Source organism: Chelonia mydas, chromosome 16 (assembly GCF_015237465.2).
Source record: "Chelonia mydas isolate rCheMyd1 chromosome 16, rCheMyd1.pri.v2, whole genome shotgun sequence".
NCBI classification, from domain to species: Eukaryota; Metazoa; Chordata; order Testudines; family Cheloniidae; genus Chelonia; species Chelonia mydas.
In genome coordinates, this window is record NC_057857.1 from 5666199 (window position 1) to 5693351 (window position 27153).

At 55.2% G+C, this 27153-nt stretch overlaps 1 protein-coding gene across 2 annotated transcripts; it reads right to left on the reverse strand.

Moving 5' to 3' along the window:
* Positions 1 to 4478: 4478 nt before the first annotated feature.
* SAPCD2 (suppressor APC domain containing 2) lies at positions 4479 to 27013 on the reverse strand. Of its 2 annotated transcripts, XM_037880031.2 has the most exons (6): positions 26237 to 26993; positions 18255 to 18388; positions 11144 to 11290; positions 9877 to 9978; positions 8032 to 8157; positions 4479 to 7348 (listed from the first exon to the last, which is right to left on the reverse strand). In XM_037880031.2, the coding sequence occupies exons 1-6, from the start codon at positions 26865 to 26867 to the stop codon at positions 7220 to 7222; spliced, it is 1269 nt and encodes a 422-aa protein (XP_037735959.1). In that variant the 5' UTR covers positions 26868 to 26993; the 3' UTR covers positions 4479 to 7219. The 2 variants fall into 2 exon arrangements, with proteins under 2 accessions (XP_037735959.1, XP_043386292.1); XM_043530357.1 differs by lacking the exon at positions 4479 to 7348 and having other exon boundaries at positions 8074 to 8183; positions 26237 to 27013.
* Positions 27014 to 27153: the final 140 nt, after the last annotated feature.

Below are 27153 nucleotides of genomic sequence, written 5' to 3' on the forward strand. Positions count from 1 at the left end.
TGAGAGATGTAGCTATGCCACCCACGGTGTCGACTGCGCTGGATCGATGGAAGAATTCCTCCATCAACCTAGCTACTGCCTCTCAGGGAGGTGGATTTACTACAGCACCGGGAGACCAACTCCCAGTGACGCAGGTCGTGTCTACACTGATGCACTACAGTGGCACAGCTGTCCTGCCGTAGCCGTTTAAGTGTAACCACCATACCTCGTGGTTAACTGGCAACGCCGGACGGGGCCTCAGGAATGGTACTCAGGGTGCTGCAGCCCAGGAACGAGAGGCATCGGTTGAGCTAGGTGAGAGGCCTTTGCACAACCCCTGCTTCAGGCGGTAGCAGCCTCCCCCGCTTTGAGAGCGTTCCAGGTTGCCAGCTTTCCGCTCAAGACTTCTGGGCAGCAGCAGGCCAGTGGTGCAGTGCAGGCCCAGCCCCGTGCTCTCTGGCGTGCAGGGCTGTCCCCTCCGCAAGGAGCAGCCCCGTAGAACGAGCGTGGGGCTGAGCTGCCTGTGGCTCTTAGCACAGAGGAGGTATTGACAGGGGACAATGATGCTCTCTTTTGCTTAAGAGACCTTGGAGATGTCGCATCAGAGGACAGGCACGAACCAGCTGAGAACTGAGAGCAATTACTACCCACTTAGCAGGGTTAGGGCTTCTGATGCTGCTGCTGATGCCATCGCTAACAGGATTAACCAGACAGGGGTGCTTTAGAAGTGCGGCTGTTTGGAGCACTTCATTTCCAAGCTATCTAGGGCAGCGCTTCTCAAGCTATCTGATGTGGGGGACGGGCAACTTTCTTTTCCAGTGTGCGCGCAGACCGGCAGCCGACGGCTCGCGGACCGGCACTGGTCCGCGCACCACCACTTTGAGTAGCACTGATCTAGGGGCCACTGGTGAAGGAGGATGCAGCTCCATGGGCTTCGATGGAGTGCCAGCTTTATTCCATTGTCCGTAGAACCCATACGGCAAAGGCGAACCTGTTGGGGCACGTTGGGACAAGGTCGCTGTGTAAAATAATTGATGACACTGACCTGGCCCTGGATTTGTATTATCCCCAGTCATGCCCCAGGGTCCCATTGTGCTAGGTGCTGTACAGACAGAGCGGAGCACTTCACCATCTTTGCTGTATTTATCCTCACAACATAGCTGTGACGTGTCCCTTTTACAGATGGGAAACACACCGATTAAGTGACTTGCTCAAAGTCACGCAGAAAGTCTGTAGCACAGCAGACAAGGGAACCCTGGTCTCTTGAACTCCAAGCAAGTCCTGGGGCCAGCCTGGCTCTCTAGTTCTCTGCTAGGATACATGAACAACCCGCCCCTCCCCCCTCCCCCCCAAAAAAACCTTCATGGCTGGTTGCAGATTTGTTGTGTGATGTAAGAATAGCCTAGTGGTTACAGCACAGAGCTGGGAGGCAGGAGAGATGGATTTTATTCCCAGCTCTGCCACTGACACATTGTGGGACCTTTGTCAAGTCACCTCTGTGCCTCAGTTTCTCCATTTAAAATGCGGGTAATACTTCATCTCACAGTGGGTCTGGGCTCTATCCTTTAATACAGGATAGGATGAGCTCCTAGGGCTATGTGCCACTTCAAAGGCATCAGATCAGTTCATTCGAAGTGTTTGCAATTAAGGCCTGAGGGACATGCTGGCTCTGGGGGGAGGCGGGTTGTTAAGAGCCTTTTTATTTCTAGGCCACCTGTTCATTTTAGAGCAGTTTCATAGCAGCGGCCAAACTGGTCTCCTGTTGGCTCTGCACTGACCTGGCCGAAAGGCCTGTGTACATCCAGCTCATCCCTCATGGACCCCATCACCAAAGGCACCAACTCTGAGTCCAGCAGAGGCCAAGGACACAGTGGGCATGGGAGCTGCCCTGTCCTTTCGCTCCTAGGGCTGAAGCAGCCGGATGGGTGTTAGCCGATGGCCAAGGATGTTTGGTGAGGTGCCAGCTATGCCCGTTTTATACCATCCGTGACTTTAACCACTAGGACGCACTGTCCCTTCGCGGCAGGCAGCCCGGGCTAGGCTGACGGATGCCCCAAGGTCCTAAACTTTAACTGTGACTTTAACTGCTAGAGCTCAGAGCTCCTTCGCAGTGGGCAGTCAACACTGACTGACAGGTGCCCCAAGAGTTTGCCCCGTGGAGGCGGCACAACTCAATGCTAGGCTCTTAGTACTCTCACCTAATGGCCAGGCTTTATAGCCAAAACGGCTGAGGTTCTTTAATTGTGTTGGCTGCTTTACAGTAAACCAGAGAAACAAGTCAGGCTTATGCACAAATGGTTACCAAAATTTATTAAACTAGATTCTAATCATGTGGTTACAAAATTGCTAGTGCCTACTTATTTAAATGTAGAGATGTTACACACACAAACAAGTTACAAAACTGAAGCCACAATCCCAAAGAAAGAAAACAAAGTATAGAGCTCTATTTCAAAATATGTGTACACTAAAGATAGGAGGTCAGGTGTGGGTGCTTCTTACCCTCCTTGCATCTCTCGATTCCAGCGGTGCCAAGACCAATTGATCGGTCACTCAATTCCGCCGAAAGACGAATAAGGGACAAGGCTTAGGGACCCTCTTAGCTGCAGAAGCCTTGGGAGGCTGTCACTTATCTGACCAGCAGATAGATAGTGAAAAGCACTCAAAAATCATGGTGCTGTAGGTCCCATACTTATACCTCTGTACTCCTTTATTCTCTTTCTCCTTTCTTATGCCAAATTGGGGCTGGTCTGTCTGGGCGACGCCAGCTCTCGCAAGAGTAGTTTACACTTGCAAGGGAGAGAAACAATAAGTTTCGACTACTGGACATTCCTTTTATTAGGGTAAATATTTTCCCACCTAGGATGTTGGGGTGTGTGCATCACACTATTTAGTAGGGGCTAAGAGCCATGTCTGTCACAGCTTCTCTGTCTGCTGTGAGCCTAATCGTTGTATATGTTCCCAGAGGCACATTGTAGCAGCACACCTGTGCTGGAATTTATGTTAAGTGCCCTGTTGTTTTGGCTCCCTTGTGTTCCCAGCAATGCTGGTCTGAGAGGGGGGGGCTGGCTGTCTGGCTACAATGGGGCTGGGCAGAAGTGTGCCCTAGCACTGCCCATACAGTAGCTGTTCTGTGGGTCTGGCCTGTACATTTCATCCACCTGGGCCAGTCCTGTAAGTGATGAGGAATGAATGCCCTGGTTCAGCAGTGAGTCAGTGGGCCAGAAACTCACCTGGCACTGATTATGTTGTAACAAATTCCATGTGCGCTTGCCAAGCAGGCCCAGCTCAATGAGTCACAACAGGGCTCCCCAGCCACGCGGGAGTTCCCGGTGGGATCTTTCCTCCTCTCTGCAGCCGATCTCGGAACAAGTGACAGGGCGTGGGAAGTGTACAGAGATTAGCTGGTGAGTTCCTGCCTTCACCGCTCTCGGGGCCAAAGGCAGAAAATTCTCAGGAGCGGGTGGTGGAGTCCACTTCTGCCACCCCCGGGATGTGAGACCGAGTCCACTGCTGAGCCCAGTGCACTGTAAGGGGCATCGCTGTACTGCGGCTGTGGCTGGGCACGGGGACGAGTGTAGGGCAGCTGCAGAGATTGTATGGGGCACAGGGGATCCTCAGTAATAGCCTGGGCCAAGTGGGGAGGTGACTGAGGTGCTGGTGTAAATGACAATTAACAGGAGGGAGGGTCACTTCCATGCCTGCTCTTTACTGTTCCTGCTTCCCTTCCCTTCCCCTGCCTCACCTTGCCCAAAAACTCCAGCCCGAAGTGCTGCTGACTATAGGCCAGCTACTGGGTTGAAGCTTCCCCTTCACCCCCTGCTGCAGTCAGACCCTGATCCACAGCTGCGGGTCTTAACAAGACTAGGGGCTTGTCTACACGTGAAACGCCACAGCAGCCCTGCGGTAGCCACTGCCTATGCGGACGGGACGGGTTCTCCCATTGGCACAAGTAAGCCACCTCCCCGCGGGGCAGTCCTTAGCTCAGTGGAAGAATTTTTACATCAACCTAGCGCTGTCTATGCCAGGCAAGGCCATCCCAAAAGTGGGCCGCATCCAAACCCCCTCCCAAACCCCATGCCCCCTCCATTCATTTAGTAGAAATGTGCGGCCCGTGACAACTTACCAACATCTGTTCAGTGGCCCCCTGTGAAAATTATTGCCCACCCCTGGTGTCACCAATGTCACCCCATCAGCCAGGAAGCCCGGCAGGATGGCACCAACAATGCAACCCCTGCGCCCCTGGCTGCACCTCAGCAGCCCCAGGCCAACCCCTACACCCCTTAGTTCCTGCAGCACTAGAGACAAGAAAGCCTATTACCAGTCCTGGTTCCACCGGCTCCCCTCCCTTCCCCCCGCAGCGACAAAGGTCCAATTGCCAACCTCAGCCTGCGTCAGGCAGCTTTGACGGTACAGAACGTGAACCCAGCCAAAAGCCCCACCCTGCCTAGCATCCAGCACTAGCTCCCTGGTGCAGGGCTCCCTCTTCTGGCAACAGCTGGGGGCGTTTGCAGGAAGGGTCGCTGTCCCCCAACGCAGTAGCTGCACCTGCTAGATGGGGCTAGCTCACCAAGGGGCCTGCATCCACAGCTGTCACCGCAGGTCGATCGCGGAGAACACAGACCCCCGGTGTTATTTTTGCTTTTTATTTGAAAAAAAGCCTGTGGATTATCACAAGTGTGGTTAGACAATACAAAAACTCACCAAGGAGCTCAGCTACGGCTGCAGCTGCCTACAGAGGCCAAGCTGTAAACATTCACAAGAGGGATTTCGTAATGCCCATAGCAGCAGGGGGAGGTAGGGCAGGCTAGGGGACCGGAGCAGGGGAGCCCTCTTTAACCCCTCCTAGGAACAGAAACAAGCACCCCCAGGCAGCAGGGCCAGGAGCACACATCTCATGGGAGGGGATGGAGGGAAACAGCCCCAAACAAAAGGTCCAAGGGGTAACCTGTTGTGTGAACAGACACACGCCAGGCTCCATGCACTTAAGCACAGAACTGGAAGGTGATCTCATAGCCTGAAACCCCTGGCTTTATCAAGTTTGCCCTGTGACAGCTCCAGGAACCAGAGGACCAGGAATGGCGAGTTCAGCTCGGCTCCGCAGAGCAGAGGGCGTGAAGCCTAGAGAACGGGCAGGAGAGCAAAACCAGGCCCAGAGATCTCACTCCTGCTAGATCAACAGACCTGACTCTCAGCAGCTGGGCCTCCTGCCAGCGCAGCTCTCCCCAGAATCCAAGGGGGACTTGCCCTAGAGGGGGCAGAGCAATTTTCTTGGTGCCTGGCAAGAGACCCCCTGTTCTGATACGTGCAGGCCAGGTGATATCATTACAGCAACACCCTGCCCGCCAATCAGCACTGGGGCCCCATTGCGCCAGGTGCTGCACACAATTCTGGGCTGAAGGTCACCTCCTTTCCCACCATTGTTCACAGTCTATTTAGGAGTTGGGTTTATGGCCTTCAGTCAGCCAGGTAGATCAGAGGAAGGTTTGTCAAACTGCTGTCTCAGAGCAATGCTGGGGGGGGGGGGGGGGATGGGAGGGGACAGTAAGGTCCATTCCAGTTTGCACAGGCACCTAGGCTGAGATTTGGGGTGGGTGGAGGAAGCAGGTGGCTGGCAGCTTCGTTAAGGCCTGAGCCAGAGAGAACCATGTCCTGGCACAGCCCTATGGCTGGTGAGGAGTCACAGGAGACAAAGGGGGCAGCTACAAGAGGCTTTTCTTGAGGCCACTTTTCTGCTCCATTTGAAGGTGGCAGGGTGGAGGATGAATGACGGGAGAATGGAAAGGGGGCAGCATTAAGGGGAGAGGGAAACAGTAGCTAAACTCATGGGGGTCAGCGATGTCCTTCAGTGTCACAGATGCTGCTCGAGCAATATGATCCCAGGGCCCTGCCTGGTTGAGGCACCATCCTGGACAGTTCTGCGCTGATGAGTGTGAAGAGAAACGTGAGGGGAAATACCCTGAGCAGCACCGGCCCCTCCTGGCTCATGCTTCCAGAAAACCCATCCACCCCTGTAAACAGGTCATGCCCTGGGAAGGTGATTGCAGCATTCAGCCCAGCAAAGCAGCAATTTCTTCACCCCTCAGAAGGCAGGCAGAAGTGGGGAGGGAAGGGAACAGTCCATCTGCATCCTACCCTCTGGCTGTGTTTGTTCGGTAGGGAATCTTAGTCCCGAAACCTCTCTGGTTCAGGGGGATGGAGTGGGCTGGCTCCAGGAGCCTGCTAGCTGCTCCCTTGTGCATTTCAAACAAACCAACCAATCAAAAGTTTTTACCCCTGGTGGGTCACAAGGAAAATCTTTCCTATGTTAACTGAGTGTAACTGATGCAGGGATGTGTGCCTGAGTCTGCAGGCAGCCTGGAACAGTAGCTCAGAGCTGGGAACTGCTCTATTCATCTCACTGAGGTGTTAACCCCAAAACTTAACTATGTCAGTTGAAGTGTAAACATTGACTATTTCATCGCTACTCCAAACACGAGAGAGGGGCTATCATGCCATGAGGATCTGCACCAGCTACTGCAGACAGGGTCTTGGTGTCATGAGTGGGTGGAGCTTGGGACACTACCATGGACATTCAAGCTACCCGGTGCTGGAGTGAGGGGTTAGGCACGTGAGGAACCAGCCTCTGAGTGGTCACTGTGCCCCTTAGATGCCAACAGGAGTGTTAAGCAGCAATACGCAGTCCCCCTCGGAAAGCAGCCGGCATTCAGCCGCGTCACGCAAGGGGCTGAGGGCGTAGCAGCCCTCCCGAGTACTGTACAGCTGCAGAGACAGCACCTGGAAGGAGGAGAAAACCTTTGGAGTACGGTGCTTCCCTCACCACAAGCGAAATGCATCAGGAAGACTTGCATGGTGCCCCGCTCAGTTTCCAAGGCAGAAGGGCAACAGCATACCCGAGTGGGAGATGCCATCCAGTCACAGCCCAGCGCACAGATGTGGGGAGGTGCCAGAGCTCTGCAAGGGAGGCCTGGGACAGGCTCTGGTATCAGACAGGGATCAGTTCAGGTGCTTTGCTAGATCTCCGGACCTACCACAAACAAGGCGCAGCATCACCAAGGAGCAAGGGAACCAACGAGACTTGGGCAGGAGTCACGGCCCCATAGAAACCCACAATAAGCCTAGGCCCCATGGAGGCTCAGACCTGGCGACTGAGGTAGGCTGGCTGGGGCTGCTTTTGCAGCGGTGTCCCTGCCCAGCCCCTCCCCAGAGCCCTGGCCTGGGGTGTGGGAGATCAGCAGGGGGGCTAGATGAAGGTGGAGTCCAGCTGGCTTGTTTCATGGTTATTTCGGGCCCGTGCCTCAAACAGCTGCTTGATCAGGGCGGATTTCTCCTGCTCCAGCTGGGTGATCCGCTCGCTTTTCTCAGTCACCTCCTGCACAGGAAGGAGGCAGAGCCCTGGTGAGAGTGGGGAGCGTTCCCCGTGGGCAGCCAGCCCTTCCCAGGGTCCTGCCCCTCCCCAGACACCCTGGCTGACCAGTTGGATCTCCTCAACTCAAGGTAGTTTCATTTGACCAGCGCAAACCCCAGGCGGTTTAGAGCACCAGGCCCAAAGCTCTCACTGCAGTCCCTAGTCACCAGTCCCCGCTTCGCCGGTCTACAAGGCAGGTCACGCGACAGGTACACCTGCCCCCACCCTCCCGGCCCATTTCACAGAGGCCAGAGCTGTCAGCTGGCACCAGGTTTCCACCACCACCAGCCTCAGTGAGATGGCCTCCAGCTGAAGTGCTCAGTTCCCTGAGCTGTCCAGGCCCCTTGTGCCTTGTGGTGAGATGGCAGAACCAGAAGACGACACCACTCAGCAGCCTCATTTAATTGGGGGGCTCTGAGTATCTTTGCTGTGCAGGGTTCCCCTCTCATCTATGCCCTTCTCTTAGGCCTGGATCCCACTCCCGCAGCCTTCCTCTCTCCCCCAGCTAACCTCCTCCCTGAAGGGCCCGTCCCTTTGGCTCCCAGCCTGACACAGGGGCTGGCTCCTGGTTCCCCTGCCCTTCCTTTGGCCCCATTTCCAAGCTCCTGACCCTCTCCCAGTGGGGGGGAGCTCCCCCATCCCCTCACCTTGGTGAGAAGCCAGTTTTGTTCCTTCAGCACACTGATGGCTTGCTGGGGCCCTGCCAGGGCAGGAGGCGGCGTGGGGGCAGCAGGGACCTGCCTGGTCAGTGCCGACGAGGAGGAGTTCAGAGGCTGGGAAGGAGAGGGAGTTAATCTTTCTGCAGTCTGTCCCCACTAGCTTTCTGCTTCCCCCCGTCGGGCCAGGGCTGGGCTCTCCATGCAGATCACCCGTCACAGCCCTCCTGGCAGCTGACGCCTCGCTGACCCGTCTCCACTAGATGCAGGTCGGCCTGGCGTGTCAATACACAGCTCAGCCTGCAGGGGGCACTGCGACCTCATTGCTTAACCCACAGCAAGCTGCACGGGGCAGGGGTGCGGGAGCATGGTGCCAATGGACTCAGTTCTCCAGCCGGGGCAGCCAGGGACCTCATCCCTCAGCACCTACCCTCTGCACCAGGGTTTCGCTGAGCTGTGCAGACCTCCACGTCCTCGCCCTCACCCCAGAATCAGGGGGCTACTCGCCTGAGAGCAGTGTAGAGCCACATTTGGCAGCAAAGAGGGAAGAGAGGAAAAGAAACTGGCCGTGACATGACAGGTGCAGCGGCTGGGTTACATCCCAGGGGTGCAGGGCTTCCCATTCCCGAGGCGTCTGCAGCCCCGTCCCACAGTAATGATCTCGTTGGGTCCCTTTGCAATCTGGGTCTGTCCTCCCACAGCATAGAGACTTTGTTTTAAAGTCTCTAGAGCAGAGCTGGGCAAGCTTTGTGGCCCGAGGGCTATATCTGGGTGGGGAAAATGTATGCAGGGCCATGAACGGAGGGCTGGTGCAGGAGGGGGGGGGGCGGAGTGCAGGAAGGGGCTCAGGGCAGGGGGTTGGGGGCAGGAGGGGTTTGGGGTGCGGGCTCCACCCCAGCGCTGCTTACCTCGAGCGGCACCGGGGTGGCAGCACCGCACAGCAGGGCTAAGGCAGGCTCCCTGCCTGCCCTGGCCCCATGCCGCTCCTGGAAGTGGCCGGCATGTCTGGCAGTGGCTCCTGGAGGTGGGGCGGGGCAGGCGGCTCCGCCGCGCACGACCCTCACCTGCGGGTACCACCTCCAAAGCTCCCATTGGCCGCGGTTCCCCATTCCCAGCCAATGGGAGCTGCGGGGGGCGGTGCCTGCAGGCGAGGGCGGCGCACGGAACCCTCCCCACCCCGGGCCACAGGGATGTGGTGCCAGCCGCTTGCAGGAGTGGCGCAGGGTCAGGGCAGGCAGGGAGCTGCCTTAGCCCCCACTGCACCACGGGGCTGGCAATCCCGCGGGCCCGATTGAAAGCCCGGACAGGCCGGATCTGGCCCGCAAGCCGTAGTTTGCCCTCCCCTGCTCTAGAGCCCTGCCATGGGCTAGAACATGCCAGAGAGTCACTGCTCATTACCTGGGACCAGAGGAATTACCCAACTGTATCAGGCGGGGGGTCCATCTAGCCCAGTGGCTTTTCTCCGACAGCAGCCAGACCCAGCGGAAGGGGCTGGAGCCCTGAAGGAGGCAGGGTTATAGCTCTGGATGTTCTAATTATCCACGTACCAGCTAACCCCTTTCTGAATCCTGCTGAAGTGCTTCACCCCTGTGACCACCTACAAGCGTCCCATAGACCAGGTGGGCTCTAAACCCTTGCTAGATTAGGTCCAAGAGTCTCCAGACACCTGCTCTGGTCTCTCAGCTGAGGGACCAGGCATCCCTACAGGGCCATATTAATTCTGCTTCTGGTCTGGTGGCCCCCTTTATACACTGCTCCCATTGATCAAATGGAGAATGATACAAACGGCCAGCCCTGGGAGTAGGAGCCCCGGTGCTACCAGTACAGCGCTCTCACCTTCCCCGAGGCGGACAGGAGCTCTCTGAGGCAGCGGTTCACTTCCTGAAGCTTGGGTAGAAGGTGACCCAGGTGGCTTTGGTTCCCCTCTGAGAAGAAGTCCTGGAAGACGCAAGGGTGGGAAGGTGGAATGAGGAGCCAGTTCTCCAGGACTTCATGCTGCTGTGATGTGCAAGCAGAGACGACCCAAGAGCTCTCTGGCCTTCATCGTAACTGCACAGGACTCATCTTTCAGGACCCAGCCTGGCTGGCAAACTGGGTGGGTGGAAGGGAATATTCCAGCCAATGCTGACTTTAGACTGGGGTGGGATGTGCATTTCTCCAGATAGCCCAGGAGGGTGCATGCCAAGGGGGCTGCTGGGGCTCTCATCTCTATTTACAAAACCATCCTGGCCCGGCCACATCTCTGCTCCTGCTCTGGAACGCTGTCTCGGGCAAGGACCAATGCCTCATGCCTCAGAGGAGGGTGACAGGATAAGCACATGGCCTAGCCAGCTGGGCAAGGAGGCATAGGTATGTGTGTGCACACAGGGAATGAGGAATCCTTCCTGAATGCCACAGAGTTGATCCCCTTCATTATCCCCCATCTGCAAAGCTATCGGGGTGATTAATGATCATTAAGGCCCAGATCCTCAGAGGTATTTAGGCTCCTAACTCCCACTGAAATGAATAAAGTTAGGCACCTAAATCCCTTTGCAGATCTGGGCCTAAGAGCTTTGGACCCTTCTCCAAAAAGAAAACAATCCACTGAGCATTCGACTGCCTTTTTGGGTACAGTTTTGCCTGGGTGGAAGCAGGAGTGATGCCACTGAGGCCAGAGGAGTGACTCCTGCTGGCACAAGAGCTGAGTGGAGCTTGCGATTAAGTCCCACAGGTTAGCTCCATGCTGGGCAAAGCAGGGTTCCCTGTAACAGGCCGGGCAGCTTCTTGGCTCATTTGTGGGACAAGGTGAGAAAGAGGAGGAGGAAGAGAAGTGACCTGTCATATGTCTCTTCCCCTTCGCAGGCTAAGTGATCCCAGCTGCCCTGACCCCTCCAAATGTGCAATTCCCACATGCACCCACTCTCCACTGACTTCAGTGGGAGCAGAGTGTCCGTGCCAAGTGCTTCGGCAGATCTCACCCCATGTCTCCGTTAGATCGTTAAGGGGAAGTGATATTAGAACTTGGGGTCTTTCCAATCTCCGGATTTAACCGGTCCTTTAGCCAGCGCCCCCCAGGCAGAGCACTCGAAGGTGAGACGGTCCCTGGAGCGAACCCCACACTCACATTTGTGGTTTTGTTTTTCCCCAGGTGTTTCTGGCGCTCCTGCACTGTCTGGATCTGCTGGTGGTACCATTCCCAGGCCCGCTCCACCATCTCCAGCCCCTGGAGCAAGAAGTCCTTCTCCTGCTCCAGCTCCTTCATTTGCTTCAGCTGCAAGACACAAAACCCAGGTACTTTAATATCCCCTCCATCCAAACCTAGGGGACGTTAATCACACCTCCTGCCATCCTGGGAATGGGTCCTGAACCCAGGGCTGGGGGTCCCCAGACAGCCTCTGCCCAATGGCTACTGAAACCACATGGACTGAGAAGCTACTAGGGCGATAGCCCCAGCCAGGGCACCACCTACGGGAGCTCTGACTGGAGCATCACATGGCTCCACCAATTGGTCCAACTACACTATTTGGGTCCAGTTCATGATCACATCAAGCACAGAGGAGAAGCTCTGCCTCTAGCCATGGCACATGCAGGAATTCAGTTACCAGCTGCAGACCCCTGCAAGGACAAGACAGGTGAAAGGTGGCTCATCCCCTTTCCCCGGTGGCAGCTTCAGAGAAGCAGGAGCAAAGAGTTCGGTTTCCTTTAGGGAAAGAGCTGCCAGATTTGGGCATCCTGACATCAGCTGATAAGCGAAGGGATGGAAAGCTTGTCTCTGCCCCCTCCCCCCTTCTCATGGACCCTGGCATCCCGTCAGCCTGCACATTCAGCTATAACCAGCCTTCAAGAGGATGTGGACCTAGAACAGACATGGAGAACTGTAGCATGGGGCTTCTTTACACTGGAATATGAAGCCTGGCTACAGTCGGAAGCTCTGGGGTGGGGATCACTCATGGGAGCCTCCTTTCTCAGCAAGTCTAGGTGTCCCTTTGCCGCTGCACGATACTTGCATCCAAGAGACTAACTAGATCAGAGTTACATGGACATGTTTGTCTGGTCAGATCCACAAAAAGCCCCTTTACCCAGCTTACAGAATTGTAGGACGGGAGGGACCTCGAGAGGTCATCGCGTCCAGACCCCTGCACTCATGGCAGAACTAAGTATTATCTTCCACGTAATATCTTTCAGTATTATGTTTCAATGTCCTTTGAGTTTGGCCTAACGGGAGGTGGGGACCATGACACACCAGTCTGATCCCTCATGCAGCTGCTGCAAATCGAGAGGAAGACCGACAAGCAGAGAGCAGATTCATCCCCAGATCACTACTACTCAGAAGGTTCTTGCTCCATGGGAAGCGGGTTTCTCGGCTAGGTTGAACCAAATGCAGGTCATGGGAGAGTCTCCCCTCTGAACGCCCTTCCTTCCTTCTTCCCCCAGGCTGTAGCGCCCACCCTGCCCCACATTAGATCAGTCCTGTTGCTCAATTAGAAATAGTGGCTTAATAGTGTCTGGGTCAATAGGAAACCTTTGCATGGAGATCTCACCTCAATAGCCCATGCATCCATGGCAGGATATTTCCTCCTCTGAGCTGCAATTAAGCATTTCCCTTATCACTCTACAGGAACCTGAAGTTTAGTCTCCAGTGCATGATGCTGGATCTCAGATACTCCGGTGCTCTACACGGCAGTGTTCAGAGATATTTAAGGGAGTTAGGTGCCAGATTCCACAGGCTCCTTTGAAAATCCCTGGTCATTTAAGCCAACGTCTTCTAGCTTTGGTACCTAAAGCAGCCACCTTACAGAAGTTTAAGGCTGCGAACTCACACTGTGTGGAACATTTTTCATGTGAGAAAGAATCAGGGACCCAGCGAGAGTCAATGGCCCAGAAACCAAGTGGGCGCAGTTCCCATGGACAGCAAGCGAGAAGGTGTAGCCATCTCTGCCCCCACATTTGTTTGCATGGCAGACACATGACATCATGGGGGTGTGGTTCCTCTCTCTCTCCAGCCAGCACAGATGCCAGCAAGGCTGTAGCTGCCACCAGGTAGAGAAGATGGCTCTCCAGACAAAGTTGGGGTATTTCCCCCTCCTCCCCCAAGGCTGCTGCACTATGATTAGGAGGGGAACCCCCCCCCAGCATAATCCTAGAGGTGACTCACATTAATTTTACCCCTTCTTTAAAAGAGGGACAGACTGGAAGGTTTTCAGCCACCCCAGTGCTACACTCCAGAGGGGCTGCAACCCAACCCAGAGGCAGCCAGCCAGCTGTGGGGACAAGAGCGAGAACACCCCACTCTGACCCGAGTCACCACTGCCCGCTGGAGGAGCCCCAGCACAAAGGCTGCTCTGGAACCCACTCGTCATGGTAGCAATGCAACAAGCGACCAAGCAACGAACTCCCACTATGAGCAGGTCCCCACAGGGAGTTCTCAGCCAGCTGGTCACCCTCGGAGAGCCCAAGCTCCCATTTTGCAGGCAGCATTGCAGAGACCCTGCTGTGGGGTCTCAGATTTCAGAACAGACGTGGCACCAGCCTCGTGGATTAGCCTCACGGACACAAGCTGTGTATGGGGTATTTGTTTCCCAACATCTGGAAGAGATGGATGCTCCCCGAACCCAGAGAAAGGGGTGTGGATACAAAGCCTGCCCACTCAGGAATGGGCTTAGTTGGGGCGGGGGGGAGTGGGCAGGAGAGGCAACTGCCCCCCAAACTGCAAGCCTCAGGTAGGCGTGGAATTCCCCCCCACCCACCCACCCACCCAAATATGCAGTCCCATTGGCCTGGCTAGAGCTGCCCCACCACATACAGAAGTCAAACTATGACCTCAGGACACCAGTAGATGTTATCAACAATATGCTAACGGCATATTGGGCTGCATTAGTAAGAGCATTGCCAGCAGATCGAGGGATGTGATTATTCCCGTCTATTCAGCACTGGTGAGGCCACATCTGGAGTATTGCATCCAGTTTTGGCCCCCCCACTACAGAACAAATGTGGACAAATTGGAGAGAGTCCAGCGGAGGGCAACCAAAATGATTAGGGGGCTGGGGCACATGACTTACGAGGAGAGGCTGAGGAAACAGGGCTTATTTAGACTGCAGAAGAGTGAGGGGGGATTTGATAGCAGCCTTCAACTACCTGAAGGGGGGTTCCAAAGGGGATGAAGCGGATGGTGGCAGATGACAGAACAAGGAGCAGTGGTCTCAAGTTGCAGTGGGGGAGGTCTAGGTTGGATATTAGAAACACTATTTCACTACGAGGGTGGTGAAGCACTGGAATGGGATACCTAGGGAGGTGATGGAATCTCCTTCCTTTGAGGTTTTTAAGGCCTGGCTTGACAAAGCCCTGGCTGGGATGATTTAGTTGGTTTTGGTCCTGCTTTGAGCAGGGGGTGGGACTAGATGACCTCCTGAGGTCTCTTCCAACCCATATCTTCTAGGATTCTAGGAATAAAGCTCAGAGCTATGCATCTCCCTGTCAAATCAAGTTTTGGCGCTTTCATTTCTGGAGCACCTACCAACTGGAGACAATGCAAAGCTTCAGCAGTGTGGGCTAGAGACCTAGGTGCTAACCTGGGACCTGATTTGTGACCCTGGAAAACACTTCACCTCTCTGTGCCTGCTTCCCCACCTGTAAAATGGGGATAATGATACTTATCTCCCTGTCTAAAGAGCTTTGAGATTCACTGATGAAAAGTACTACTGTTATTATCACCTATTTAGACGGTAAGGTCTTTGGGAAAATGACTGTCTCTTACTATACATTTGTACAGCACCTAACACAGTGGGGTCCTGAGCCAAGCAGGGGCCTATAAGCGCTCTCCTAACACAAATAAGTAAAAAGCACTTTGAGATGCTTGGAAGAAAGCTTCTATAGCTGTATATAGCAGCCATAGTACAAACAAGGGACACAAGCAACTGCATGTTTAAAACCATCGCAGGAAGTGATTGAGTGCACACCTACGCAGCAACAGCAAGAACTATTAAAAAGCCATTACAGAAAAATCCTTTTCAAACGGCCACATCGTGATGAAGCTAAACACCCAAAATCCCTGCCCCTCCAGGCTGCATCCCACCCGCAGACACAGCCCAGAGCCCACATTCTTCCGGGCTTCGCTTTTTCAAACACAAGATGTGGTTGCAATTCAAACGTTGACCCGCCAGGCCTGTGAACTGAGCACAGCAGAGCAGGAGGTGACTGCGAGCATCCAGGGTATTTCAATATTACTAAGGGGAGAAGTCAAGTTTAGACACCACTTGAGTGCTGCTCACGCGTCTCATACTCTGGGTATATAGCGGGCTCACATAAGAGGGACTCAGCTCATAATCCCAGAGGCCATTCGCATGCACTTCACTTCTTTAAAAGAGGGACAGACTGGAGGTTTATCAGCCTTCCCAATGCTTCATGCAGCCTGCCAGGCGCCCGCAGCCACAGCAATCCCTTGCTATCCATGCTAGTCACAACCTGAGCAGACAGGCCAGCGGACTGCCCGGGACATACCCAGAGGAAGAACTGCAAAGCCTTGGAGCTGCACAGGCTGCTGCTCAGAGGAACGAAGAGGGTGCTGTACGTCGCGAGGACGCCCATCCAGCTGTGTCCGCAGCCTGGCGCCAAACGCTCTGCCCTGGGCCTGGCCAGGCCAGTTACCGCGGTGACCGGAGGAAAGGACAACATCCCACTCGCCGGTGGGACAATGGCATCTCTGCTCGGCGAGCGGATGGAAGGCATCTAGTCAGCTGGCAAGGGAGGCGGGTGGGTTACGGACGCTGGCGGAGGCAGCTTCCAGGATGGGAGGAAGAAGGAGGGGTTCCTTCCACTCGAGTGGGGATGGCCTGCACGGGGGGGCACGTCAGCCCCGGATGCTCATGGATGAACGAGCTTAACCTCTCGTAAAAAGCCTCGCCCAAGCTGCAGAGAAGCCACCGGGGAATAGGCCGATCGATGGACTCAGTGAAAGACAAGCCAGCCGGATACACACTGTCCTGGGGCCAGTGCACAGCCACTCCCAGCGCACACGGGCGAGAGGGGTCAGCCCCACGCTCCACTCCCACTGCTGGGGCACAAGAGGGCTGTAGCAAGGTGCTAGGGATTCAGAGAGGGCTCTGGTGTCCAGCACCTTTTACCCAACGAATCTGTATTCCAGGAAGGGACGGATTTGTTTTTAGGCTGATCAGGAATAACCACCCTCTGCCCAAGGCTCCCAAAGCACTTTACAGCCTCGAGAGAGAGGAGAGGAAGGCTTGTCCAGTGGTTAGAGCACTTGTCTGGTCCATGGGAGATCGGCATTCAATTTCTGCTCTACCACAAGCATGCTGCGTGACGCTGGGTAAGCCACTTAGTTTGTCTGGCTCAGTTCCCCACCTGTCAAATGAGCATAATAGCCCTGCCCTGCCTCCCAGGATCGAGAGAGTAAAGCCTGTGAGGAGCTCAGACTTTATGGCGCTGGCGGCCAGAGAAGTACCCCAGACAGACAGAACACCCCAGTGGTCAGTCAGTGCCATTACCACCATGCTCCAGCTGGGGAAAGCGAGGCCCAGACCGGGGAAGGGACTCGCCCACGACCCGACAGATGGGAATCGACCCTGATCTGCTGAGTCCCAGGCCGCAAGGCCAGCGTACCTCGCTTCTCCAGCTGCGCCTATTAGCAAATGTTAACATGGAGCATTGAAGTCAGTGATCGCAATCCACACTGCTGAACGCTGCATCAGAGAGCTGAGGGTACGGGAGTTCCCCTTAGCCGACTCCTATCCAAGTAAGGGCCCCTCTCCATCCCAGAAACAGCAACCCAGAGTGTCCAGTCTGGCTGAAAGGAGGGAGAAAGCATAGCTTTCCTCAGGCTCCTATCATTCCCCTGCAAGCGCTTCACAGCCCACGCCCTGCTCCAGCTCCCACAGTGAGCAAAGGGGATTAATTCTCAGCACTGCTGCAGCTTGCTTTAGCAAATGAGCTCCTAATTCGTGTGTGCAAAGCCCCCACTAACCCCTGGGGCGGGCCAGGCCAGGAATCAGAGCGTGTTATGTGGCCGACAGCCGCTGTGCCGACATAATCAATTCTGCACAAAGGCAGCCCACATGCCCCGTCAGCTCCGTTCAAATCGGGGTGCGGGGGGAAATAGATACTGACATTTGAGAAGGGAAAGAACCAATGCAGCAGGGCGGCACTCTTAGCATAAAATAATGTAAATTACATTGCACGCAAGGTACAGAAAAGGCAGGAGCTTCCATTAACGTTACTAATTCAAACTGCCCATAGGCAGGATTTGGGATCATGAGCAGCGTGGGTGAGCTGATAATATCATGAGTACTTTGCTCTCTATCTACGCAAGGTACTTTATTGCACACCATGGCTCTCCAGGGGCCGAGTCTCCACCCTGCTCTGGGGCCATAGAGAGGGAACAGGCTCCCTGGCCTTGGTGCAACTCCAACTTACCACTGACAAAAGGTCTCTTGCGGGGCGCGGGGGGGGGGATTATGCCAACTGAGGATCAGGCATAATGGACCTCTGCTCCACTGTGCTCCAACCCTTCCCCACCATGCCAGTGGTGGCTGGGACAGGAGAAGGTAGAGAGAAATTCTCCACCTGCCATCTACAGCAGTTTTAGTGCAAAGGAGACTTAACAGATTACATGATCCAGCCCCAGGAGTTTAAGGCCCTGATCCTCAAGTGACATGGGCCCAGACAGATCCCTGCACCAGCACAGAGTACAACTGAGCCTGTACTAGGCAACATATGTCTTGGCATTTAATTTCTCTGGTATGTTTGCAAAGACTAAAACATGAATCTCTGCTCTGAAGCCCCCATGCTCTGCCTCAGCATTTCGAAGTCAAAGGAGCATTTAACTCTGCAGAGACGCAGCAGTACAAACCCATCCGTTTGATTATCACACTACAGCGTTAGGCGTTTACAGGCTACCTAGCATCCTTGACCGTGCCTTTTGCGTATGTTGCAGGACAGAGGGTGACGTGTAAGAGACTGCGCAGTGATGCAATCAATACATGTTAAAAGAAATATCGGACTCTCTCACTAATGCCCCACAAACCCCAAGGTCATGCTGCCCCGTAGGACAAGTGTAACCCCAAAACACCCAGGGTGGACCAAGAGCGAGACTGGACAGCTCTCCTTCCAGTACATCCACCAAGTAGCAAACAGCAGGTGGGACAGCAGAGCTCCTAGTGGTTGCACCTACTCCTGGCAGGAGTGACAGTGGCTGGGTAACCAGGCCAGAACTGCTCCCCTACCATGCCATAGTCCACCCCGTTGGTGATGGTGTGTCTCCGGTGCTCACCGCGACCTCTCTCATGCCGCCGAGCGTCCGCCACCCCCGTGCCGTTGCCCTCGCCATGGGACTGTCCTGTGGGCTTCCCATCGGCACCTGCAATGGAGGAAGGACACGCACGTTTTGAAGAGGGCCCCATGCAGGGACATACACCCAACACGAGAGGATCAGAGGATTTCTCCATATATTCTAGACCCTTTACAAAAATAAATAATACAATTTAAAAAGACCGTTTAACCCATTAAAGTCCTGGCTGAGCACCAAAGAGGAGTCTGCAGGTTGGGGTTTCAGCCTTGCTCCGGCAGCCACTCACCTGGCCACGTCTGGGTATTGCAGGGGTCTCAGATGAGCGCATGATCTTCTGCCCCGCGTGTGCTGCAGCGCAGTGCACATCTTACATCCCAGTTACTCCCACGGGGCAGGATCTCACGGGTTCAAGTCAGGGAAAGCGGAGGGCCGGGCCCACCAGCGAGCGGCCAATGCTCACATTTGTACTAAGAGCCAGTGCTGGAGGAGAACGTAACACTCTCACCTCTACTTTCTCTAACCAGGGGTGGCGGGGGTGAGTGGAGAATTAATCACAGCTCCCATTAGCAGCAGCAGCAGCAACAGGTTTAGCAACTTAAGAAGTCAGCCCCACGTTACAGAGGGTGGGGAATAGGGTGACCGGATGTCCCGATTTTATACAAACAGTCCCAATATTTGGGACTTTGTCTTTTAAAAGCGCCTATTTACCCCCCCTTCCCCTGTCCCGATCTTCCACACTTGCTATCTGGTCACCCTGGTGGGGAACGAAGGAAGAGTACATCTTCCAGCTCACTGCAGGGGAAAGGAGCCCTCACCTCACCATCTGTACCCAGCACTCATGCAAATCCAACCTCGAACCCTTCCAGGGGCCAAGAACAAACATATTTGACCCTGATACGGAACCAGGGGAGATCAGATGCCAGACACCACCTCCTCCCAGAACCCAAACACTCAGCTACCCACAGGTCAAAGGACGATCCTTGTCGCATCAGCAGAGTGGGCAGCCAATGCTGCCAGTTGGATGGGCAAACGAGACCCACCAAGGTTCTCCTGGAAGATTCCGTTAAGGAGCAGAGCTTGGCAGCTAACTGAGATACTATCCATAGACCCCCTGGCCTGCTTAGGGGCCTTGCCACATTTAGTCTGCCAGTGACTCTGAAGCAGATTGATCCTTCTCCATTTTGCCACATGGCCTCCTGCGCTCATAGAGAGTACCGGACAGCCAAGAGCCACCCCATTAAATTATACTGGCGCCTTTGGTGAAGGGTGCCCATGGTTTGATACGCAAAGGTGCTGCTTGGGGGCATAGGGAGCAGGGGAATCCACTCTGGGTTCCACAAGCGACCTGCTGGGCACACTGGATCAGAGCTTGAGACTGTCCTTTGGTGGAGCCACGCCGGGCACAGGGAGACAGGAGGGTTCAGTTTCTTCCTGGTCAACACAGGTCAGGTGCATTCAGTACGAAAAGCTACGTTTACCTCCTGCAAACCCTCTCGGTCAGTCACCAGGGCCAAGGCGATCCCATGACCTGGGCTGCCTTGCCCACCGGCCCCAATGGCTGGAAACAACCAATCCACCAGCACACGCTAGGGAGAGCGGGCAGAGCGGGGCCTTCAGAAAAAGTTGTGTAGGGTAGATTAGAGCGAGGACATGCCACTGTCTCCACCTGATCAGAGAGGTGGGTCAGTCCAGGGGTGTGTGGGTCAGCTGTACACATGGGATTCAAGGGGCTTATAAAGCAGGCCCCCATTTGATTTCACGAGGGCCATGACCGACTTTGGCGCTTGTCTCCTGTAAAGGGCAGGCTGCTTCCAGCCAAACACTGCATTAGTCACCACCTGGCCAATTAGACCCTTAATGACTCCCGCTGCCTAGTTCTCTCCAGGCTTGTGCTGCCAACCCTTCTAATCTCCATGCAAAGTCACTGGCTCCAGCACAAGCTGCCGTGCTCGGGGCTGTTCTACATTGTTCAACACCAGACGTTTGCCTCTTCCCTGCCCTGGCTCCTGCGGTCTATGATCCCCTCCCCCGCCAGCCCAGGGAGCACGCCAGGCCACCCCCAAGCTCTCACATGATTTTCCAGATCAGCAGCAGCCGATCTGCCACTGGGTCAGCACAGAGACCAGTTCCTGAATGTATGGAGACAGAGCTTTCAGTGGGTTTCCTTCTCGGTGGAGCCACTTTGCACAGCACTGGAGTCAGCTGGAAAGTTCATCCATATGATTTTATAGCAAACACCCCCCCACCCCCCCACCCCCAGGTGTGATCAGTGCCAAAGGAGCGAGATTAGCCCTGAGAGCACAAAGGAGTTTGCTTGTGCCCAGTGTCCTGCAGCCAGGTGCTGAAGCTAGTACCCATCTTTCCAGGGCAAGAGCTGCCCGCCTGCTTCCTCACTCCTGCTGCCTCCCCTTTCTCCAGCACCCCAATTTCCCCTGCTACCCGCAGCAGACCCTCGCACCGCCCACTTCATCTCTGCAGCTTGCCCTGCCTCTTGGCACACAGATCTCTTTCCTGAAGGCAATCCTGGTTTTCTTCATTAAACTAACCCCCAAAGCATATATGGGAGCCCACTTGGATGAAGAGCATCACAGAGGTAATGACCAACCACAGAGGCTTATGCTGCTTTTACAGGCTTGTGTCTACTGCAGATTTGGACACTGCTGAGAGCGAAGACTCTGGATTTTAATCCCATCCGACCCTCTAACTCAGTGGGTAGCCGTAGGCAAGTCGACTGACCTCTGTGCACCTGAGCTAGGCCAGATGAAAGACAGAAGATAAAGCAAGAATCATGCTAATGACCAGATGCTGCATGTGAGCCAGCGTTCCCTGGGGGAGAGGAATCAACTCGTCAGCAGTTGCAGATGGAAGGGACCTATTAGGCCATCCAGGCCCCTGCTCTGCCAGGGCAGCATTGCTCTCTGCAGAGCATGTACAGCTGCCTTGTCCAGTCTAAGTTCAAACAGGAACGTGAGAACAGCAGCCCAGTGTCTTGTCTCCAGCAGTACCTTGTCGCCAGATGCCTCGTGGCAGTTTTACACTTTCCCCACCAGGCAATTATGCCATAAACTGCCCAAGGGGGAAGTTTCTTCTTTACCCTCCGATGGTTAGTGTTTGGCTTGTGCAATAGAAGTTATAACAAGACACCCACCCATATAACTGCCCTGTTTCCATTTTCCTGCCTGTGCTCCCCTTTCCCCTCCTTGGCACTCAAAGAGGGGCCACTACAACTGACAGGAGCTTCAGCATGGCAAGGGCAAATCCCAGGTGAGTCAGGAGCTGGGGAGGGATGAAGGATGGGCCAGTAGTTCAGGCACTAGCCTGAAATTCAGCAGCAGCTCTGGGTTCAATCCCCTGCCCTGCCACAAACGCCTAAGAACATAACATAAGAATGGCCAGACTGGGCCAGACCAATGCTCCATCTAGCCCAGTATCTGGTCTTCAGACAGCGGCCAAAGCCAGGTGCCCCAGAGGGAATGAACAGAACAGGTAACCGTTAAGTGATCTGTCGCCCATTGCCAGCTTCTGGCAAATGGAGGCTAGGGACATTATCCCTGCCCATCCTGGATAATAGCCACTGATGGACCTATCCTCCATGAACTTGTCTAGTTCTTTTTTGAACCCTGTTATAGTCTTGACCTTCACAACATCCCCTGGCAAAGAGTTCCACAGATTGACTGTGCATTGTGTGAAAAAACACTTCCTTTTGTTCGTTTCAAACCTGCTGCCTATTCATTTCATTTGGTGACCCCTAGTTCTTGTGTTGTGGGAAGGAGTAAATAACACTTCCTTATTTACTTTCTCCGCACCAGTCATGATTTTATAGACCTCTATCATATCCCCCCTTAGTCGTCTCTTTTCCAAGCTGAAAAGTCCCAGTCTTCTTAATCTCTCCTCATATGGAAGCTGTTCCGTACCCCTCATTTTTGTTTCCCTTTCCTGAACCTTTTCCAATTCCAGTATATCTTTTTTGAGATGGGGTGACCACATCTGCACGCAGTATTCAAGATGTGGGCGTACCATGGATTTATATAGAGGCAATACGATATTTTCTGTCTTATCTATCCCTTTCTTATGTACATTTTTTCATTAGTAGATCTCACCTCTTTTGCCAAGCACTTTAAGTACCATTATCTCAATTTTACGGATGGGGAAACTGAGGCACAGATATCCTGTTCAGTGACTGTCAGCACAAGTTCTTATGTTCACCGGCTCGAAAGGCCAATAAATTGAAGATCAATCCTCTTGCCACATTTCATCTCTGCAGCAAGTTCTGAGTCTCACCTTTTCCGCAGCTTACTGGAATTCAGAGCAGAACTAAGTTGCACTCAGACGAACATTCTCATCTTAAGCTCTCAATCTGTTTTGATCCCTCTCTAATGAATTGTTGGATTTATTTGAGCCTCAGTTTCCTCTTTTTTATGATACAAGAAACTTTCCCTCTGGTTAGTCATCCCATAACTGCCTAGCAAACAGGATCTCTTATACTTTCCCCTGAAGCAGCTGGTGCTGGCCCCTATAGGAGCAGGATGCTGGGCTAGATGGTCCGATCCAGTAGAGCAATTTCTGCAGTCCCCGAACCAGGTATAATAAAAATGATTGGCTTGTAAGCTATAACAGGGCACTTCTTGAACTGTGATCCATGAACTACAGGAGGCATGCGGAGCACTTGCTGGTTCAGCAGTTCAACAGCACTAAAAGACAACTAAGTACGCATGGCATGCTTTCCCCGTGTTCTTCGCCATTTAAGCAATCGCTGTAATATCCACAGGGATGCCATGTGGTCACAAACAAAAGGGCAGGTGGCCTCAGCAGTCGCGAATGGGGCTTGATCCACAAGACCAATCATTCCGTTGAGATGAGGTTCCCACTAAATTAAAAAACGGTTGAGAGTCTGTGTTACCACCCCGTTGGTTATCCAACTTAACTCTGCCGTTCGTTCGGTCACATTTGCTCAGCTAGCAGGGGCCCTTTCGCTGACACACAAGACATGGCGACCAGTCAGTTAACCTGAACTAACATCCGAACGGCTGCATTTCTAGCCACCCGCGTGATGTCACCTACATCACTTTAGGCAACAGGACAACTATGGGCATGTTAATGTTAAGCCCCTAATAGGTCTTGTTCATCACTATAACAGACAAGTCACCACATGATGAGGAATACAAGTTAAAGGGGCAACAGTGGTGGATTGGGAGCTGGAAACTGGAGTCAAGGATATATTGTGTAAGATATGCTGTACAGAGCCTGATCTGAAGTCCATAAAAAGAATTCCGCTGGCTTCATGGGCTTGCATCAGGCCCATAAGGAGTGAATTTTCTGTTGTCTTACATCAGAGGGAGAAACAGGTTTGCACTGCTTGAAACCAGAGCTGCAGGTGTTGGACACACCCTGGCCTTCTGCCCTCTCTACCGGAGCAATCCAGCAGCAGTGGCCTTTTCATGATTTGAAACTATGAAATCGCTGCTGTGGCACCTGCGGATATTCAGCAAACTTCCCCACCCCAGAGGAAGCGTTTTCTTGACGTGAAAACCATCCGAAGGGTCAGATATTTCAGATCCAATGACCAGATCACAGCCCAGCAGAAAATAACCTGCACCAAAGTCTTCAGGAAAAGCAGATGAGGCTGTAAGAGCGTGATGGCACTTATCCAGTAATCTGCGCTCCATGTGAATATTGCAATTACTCCTCCACATGATTCTGGGGAGCCAGGCTAGATTCCATCGTCCCCCCTCAGCACCTCACCTTACCCGCTCCCCCAGCCAATGTTCCCAGATTCATTCATGCCCCTCAAAGGACCAGAACAGCCTCAAGCAGGGAAAAGAAGTTATATATTGAAGACTGTGGTGGATTTTAAAACCCACAACGTTCAATCACAATAAAATCTGGTGCATTTTTATTTTAATTTGGTTTTGTCAGAATGTAGGTTCTGAGAGACAGATGTCAGCCTGGCAGGCGGGGGGGGGGGGGGGCGCGGAGGGAAGGAGAAATAATAATCATTTTAAAAAAATCATACAACTCCACAAGACCAATGCAGGCAATTGGTATCCACACAGCCACACACTACCATCCTTACTCCTAGTGAGTAGCATCTTTGGGCAGATGGTGATACTCTTGCTCACACGGAAAGGTAACGGACATTTTGAGTAAGCCATTTTTCAAGATGCCAAGTAGTTTTCAATGACTCCTTTGAAAGGCCGACAAACCCGCCCTTACTCTGCATGCCGTGTTGTTGGAGCCACGTCGGTCCCAGGATCTGAGCGAGACAAGGCAGGAGAGGTCATATCTTTACTTGGACCAACTTCTGTTGGCGAGAGATACACGCTTCAGAGTTTACACACAGCTCTTCTTCAGGTCGTCTCAATGAAGTCAATGGAGCTGGATGCTACTCCACATGAGCATGGGTGGCAGAGCATGGCCCGAGAGCAGAGCCCCAAATCCTGCCACCTGCTTCTCTGTTTGTTGCCAGTGTAGAGACACCCCCATCCCCAAATTACTCCTTTAAATCGAAAGCGGCTCTCAGCTACAGCCGTGCAGGCAGAGGAGGAGAGACCAGTCAGGCTGGGAGTTTCAGGCCAGGGTGATGCGAGGGCATTAATCGAGACAAGGTGGTGGCGACGTTCCCTGGAGCTGCGCGGCCACACAGCAGCCTATTGAGCGCCGCGCAGGTGCTCAAGGAACCTGCCCAGGGACCAGCTGTGGCCGGGACGCCCCCGCATCCCCACCTACCCAGCCCCCAACCTGCGGCGGCCGGAGCACCCCTCCCCCGACCCCAACTCTGCTGTGGCCGGCCCCAAGCATGGCCGGGGTGACCCTTCCCCAGCCCAGACCTGGTAGGGTTGGGGGAGAAGCGCCTGTCTTGCAGCCCCAGCCCCCAGAGCTGCCGAGGCGGGGAAGAGGCACCTCTCCCCCCACAGCCCAGGTGCTGCTGCGGGGAGCCCTTTCTCCCTGTCATAGCCCCTGAACACCCTCCTGCACCCCAAACCTCTCAGCCCCAGCCCAGTGCCCGCACCCCCAGCCAGAGTCCTCACCCCCACGGCACCCCAACCCTCTGCCCCAGCCCTGAGCCCCCCATCCCCACCTCACGACCTGCAGCCCCAGCACCCCAACCATCTGCCCCAGCCCTGAGCCCCTCATCCCCACCTCACGACCTGCACCCCCAGCCAGAGCCCTCACACCCCTGCACCCCAACCCTCTGCCCCAGCCCTGAGCCCTCATCCCCACCTCAGGGCCTGCACCCCCAGCACCCCAACCCTCTGCCCCAGCCCTGAGCCCCCCATCTCCACCTCAGGGCCTGCACCCCCAGCACCCCAACCCTCTGCCCCAGCCCTGAGCCCCCAACCCCACCTCAGGGCCTGCACCCCCAGCCAGAGTCCTCACACCCCAGCTCCCCAACCCTCTGCCCCAGTCCTGAGCACCTCATCCCCACCTCAGGACCTGCACCCCCAGCACCCCAACCGTCTGCCCCAGCCCTGAGCCCCTCATCCCCACCTCAGGGCCTGCACCCCCAGCACCCCAACCCTCTGCCCCAGCCCTGAGCCCCCCATTCCCACCTCAGGGCCTGCACCCCCAGCCAGAGCCCCCAGCACCCCAACCCTTTGCCCCAGCCCTGAGCCCCCAACCCCAGCACATGAATTTTGTTATGTGCATTGGTGCACATAAAATTCGTTCCACACCTGGGTGAGAAAAAGTGGAGGGAGCACGGGGTGGGGGTCCAGGCGGAGCAGCCAAGCCGAATCCAAAGGCGAGCCGGAGGCTGGGAGGGACAGGCAGCCTGCGCAGAAGCTGCCGAGGGGTCGTGTGGGAGGAGAAAAGCGGGTCTGGCTCAATCCAGCCAGCACCAGCGCCCCAGCGGGGCGCAGATACCCCCCACCCCGGGGTGCGGATCTCCAGCCACCCTCCCGACCCTGCCGCACTCACCTCTGCGCCTGCCGTGGCTCTGCCCCCCGCGGTCCCCCTCGGCCCGGGGCGCGGGGACTCCCGGCGGGCTGGGGATCTTCTCCATGCTCCGGGACGAGCTGCCGGCGAGCCCGCTCGAGTACCTGCCCTTCTCGGCCAGCGGCCTGGGCTCCCCTTGCCCTCGGCCCGGCCCGCCCTTGGGGGCGGCGGGGCGCGCCTTGCCATGGGGGTCGCACCCGCCCGGGGCCGGCCGGGCCGCTTTACCCCCGTTCGCCGGGCTCAGCAGCGAGGCCCGCAGCCCCAGCACGAACCTCTCGAAGGTGAGGTAGCCGCTGGCCGGGGCCGCCTGCCGCAGCCCCTCCAGCACGCCGGGGGGGAGCTCCCGGGCCTCGGCCCCCTGCCAGCGGGACTCGATCTCCCGCAGGTGCACGTAGCCCCGCCGCCGGTCATCCAGGATGTCGAAGAGGGTCCGCAGGCTCTGCAGGAAGGCTCTGGGCAGCCCCTCAGTGCCGCAGGGCAGCGAGCGAGCCCCGCGCTCCGGAGCCATCGGGGCCGCGGACCCCGGGGCAGCCGCGGGCTCGGCGCGCTGGAGATGGTTACACCCAGTTCCGCGGGGAACGCCGCCTGGCTCCGCTCCGTGGGTTTCTTTCATTTTTTTTTTTTTTTTTCTGAATGGGGGCACCCCTCTCGGTTGACGTCACTTCGTTAGCATTCTCCTTTCTCGTTGGCTGGCGATGGGCAGCCCCGCAGGCTGATTGGCTGGGGAGGAAGCTGGCCGGTTTGATTTTTCCAGCGCGGCGGGCCAGCCCTGCAGCTTGGTGTCATTTAAAACCTAACCCAACCCAGCGAGCCCCCTACAATGGGGCGCTGAGATCCCCCCAGCCGCCCTCTGCACCCGCCCTTCACGTTGGGTTTCTCTCCGCCACGGGGGAAAGGCC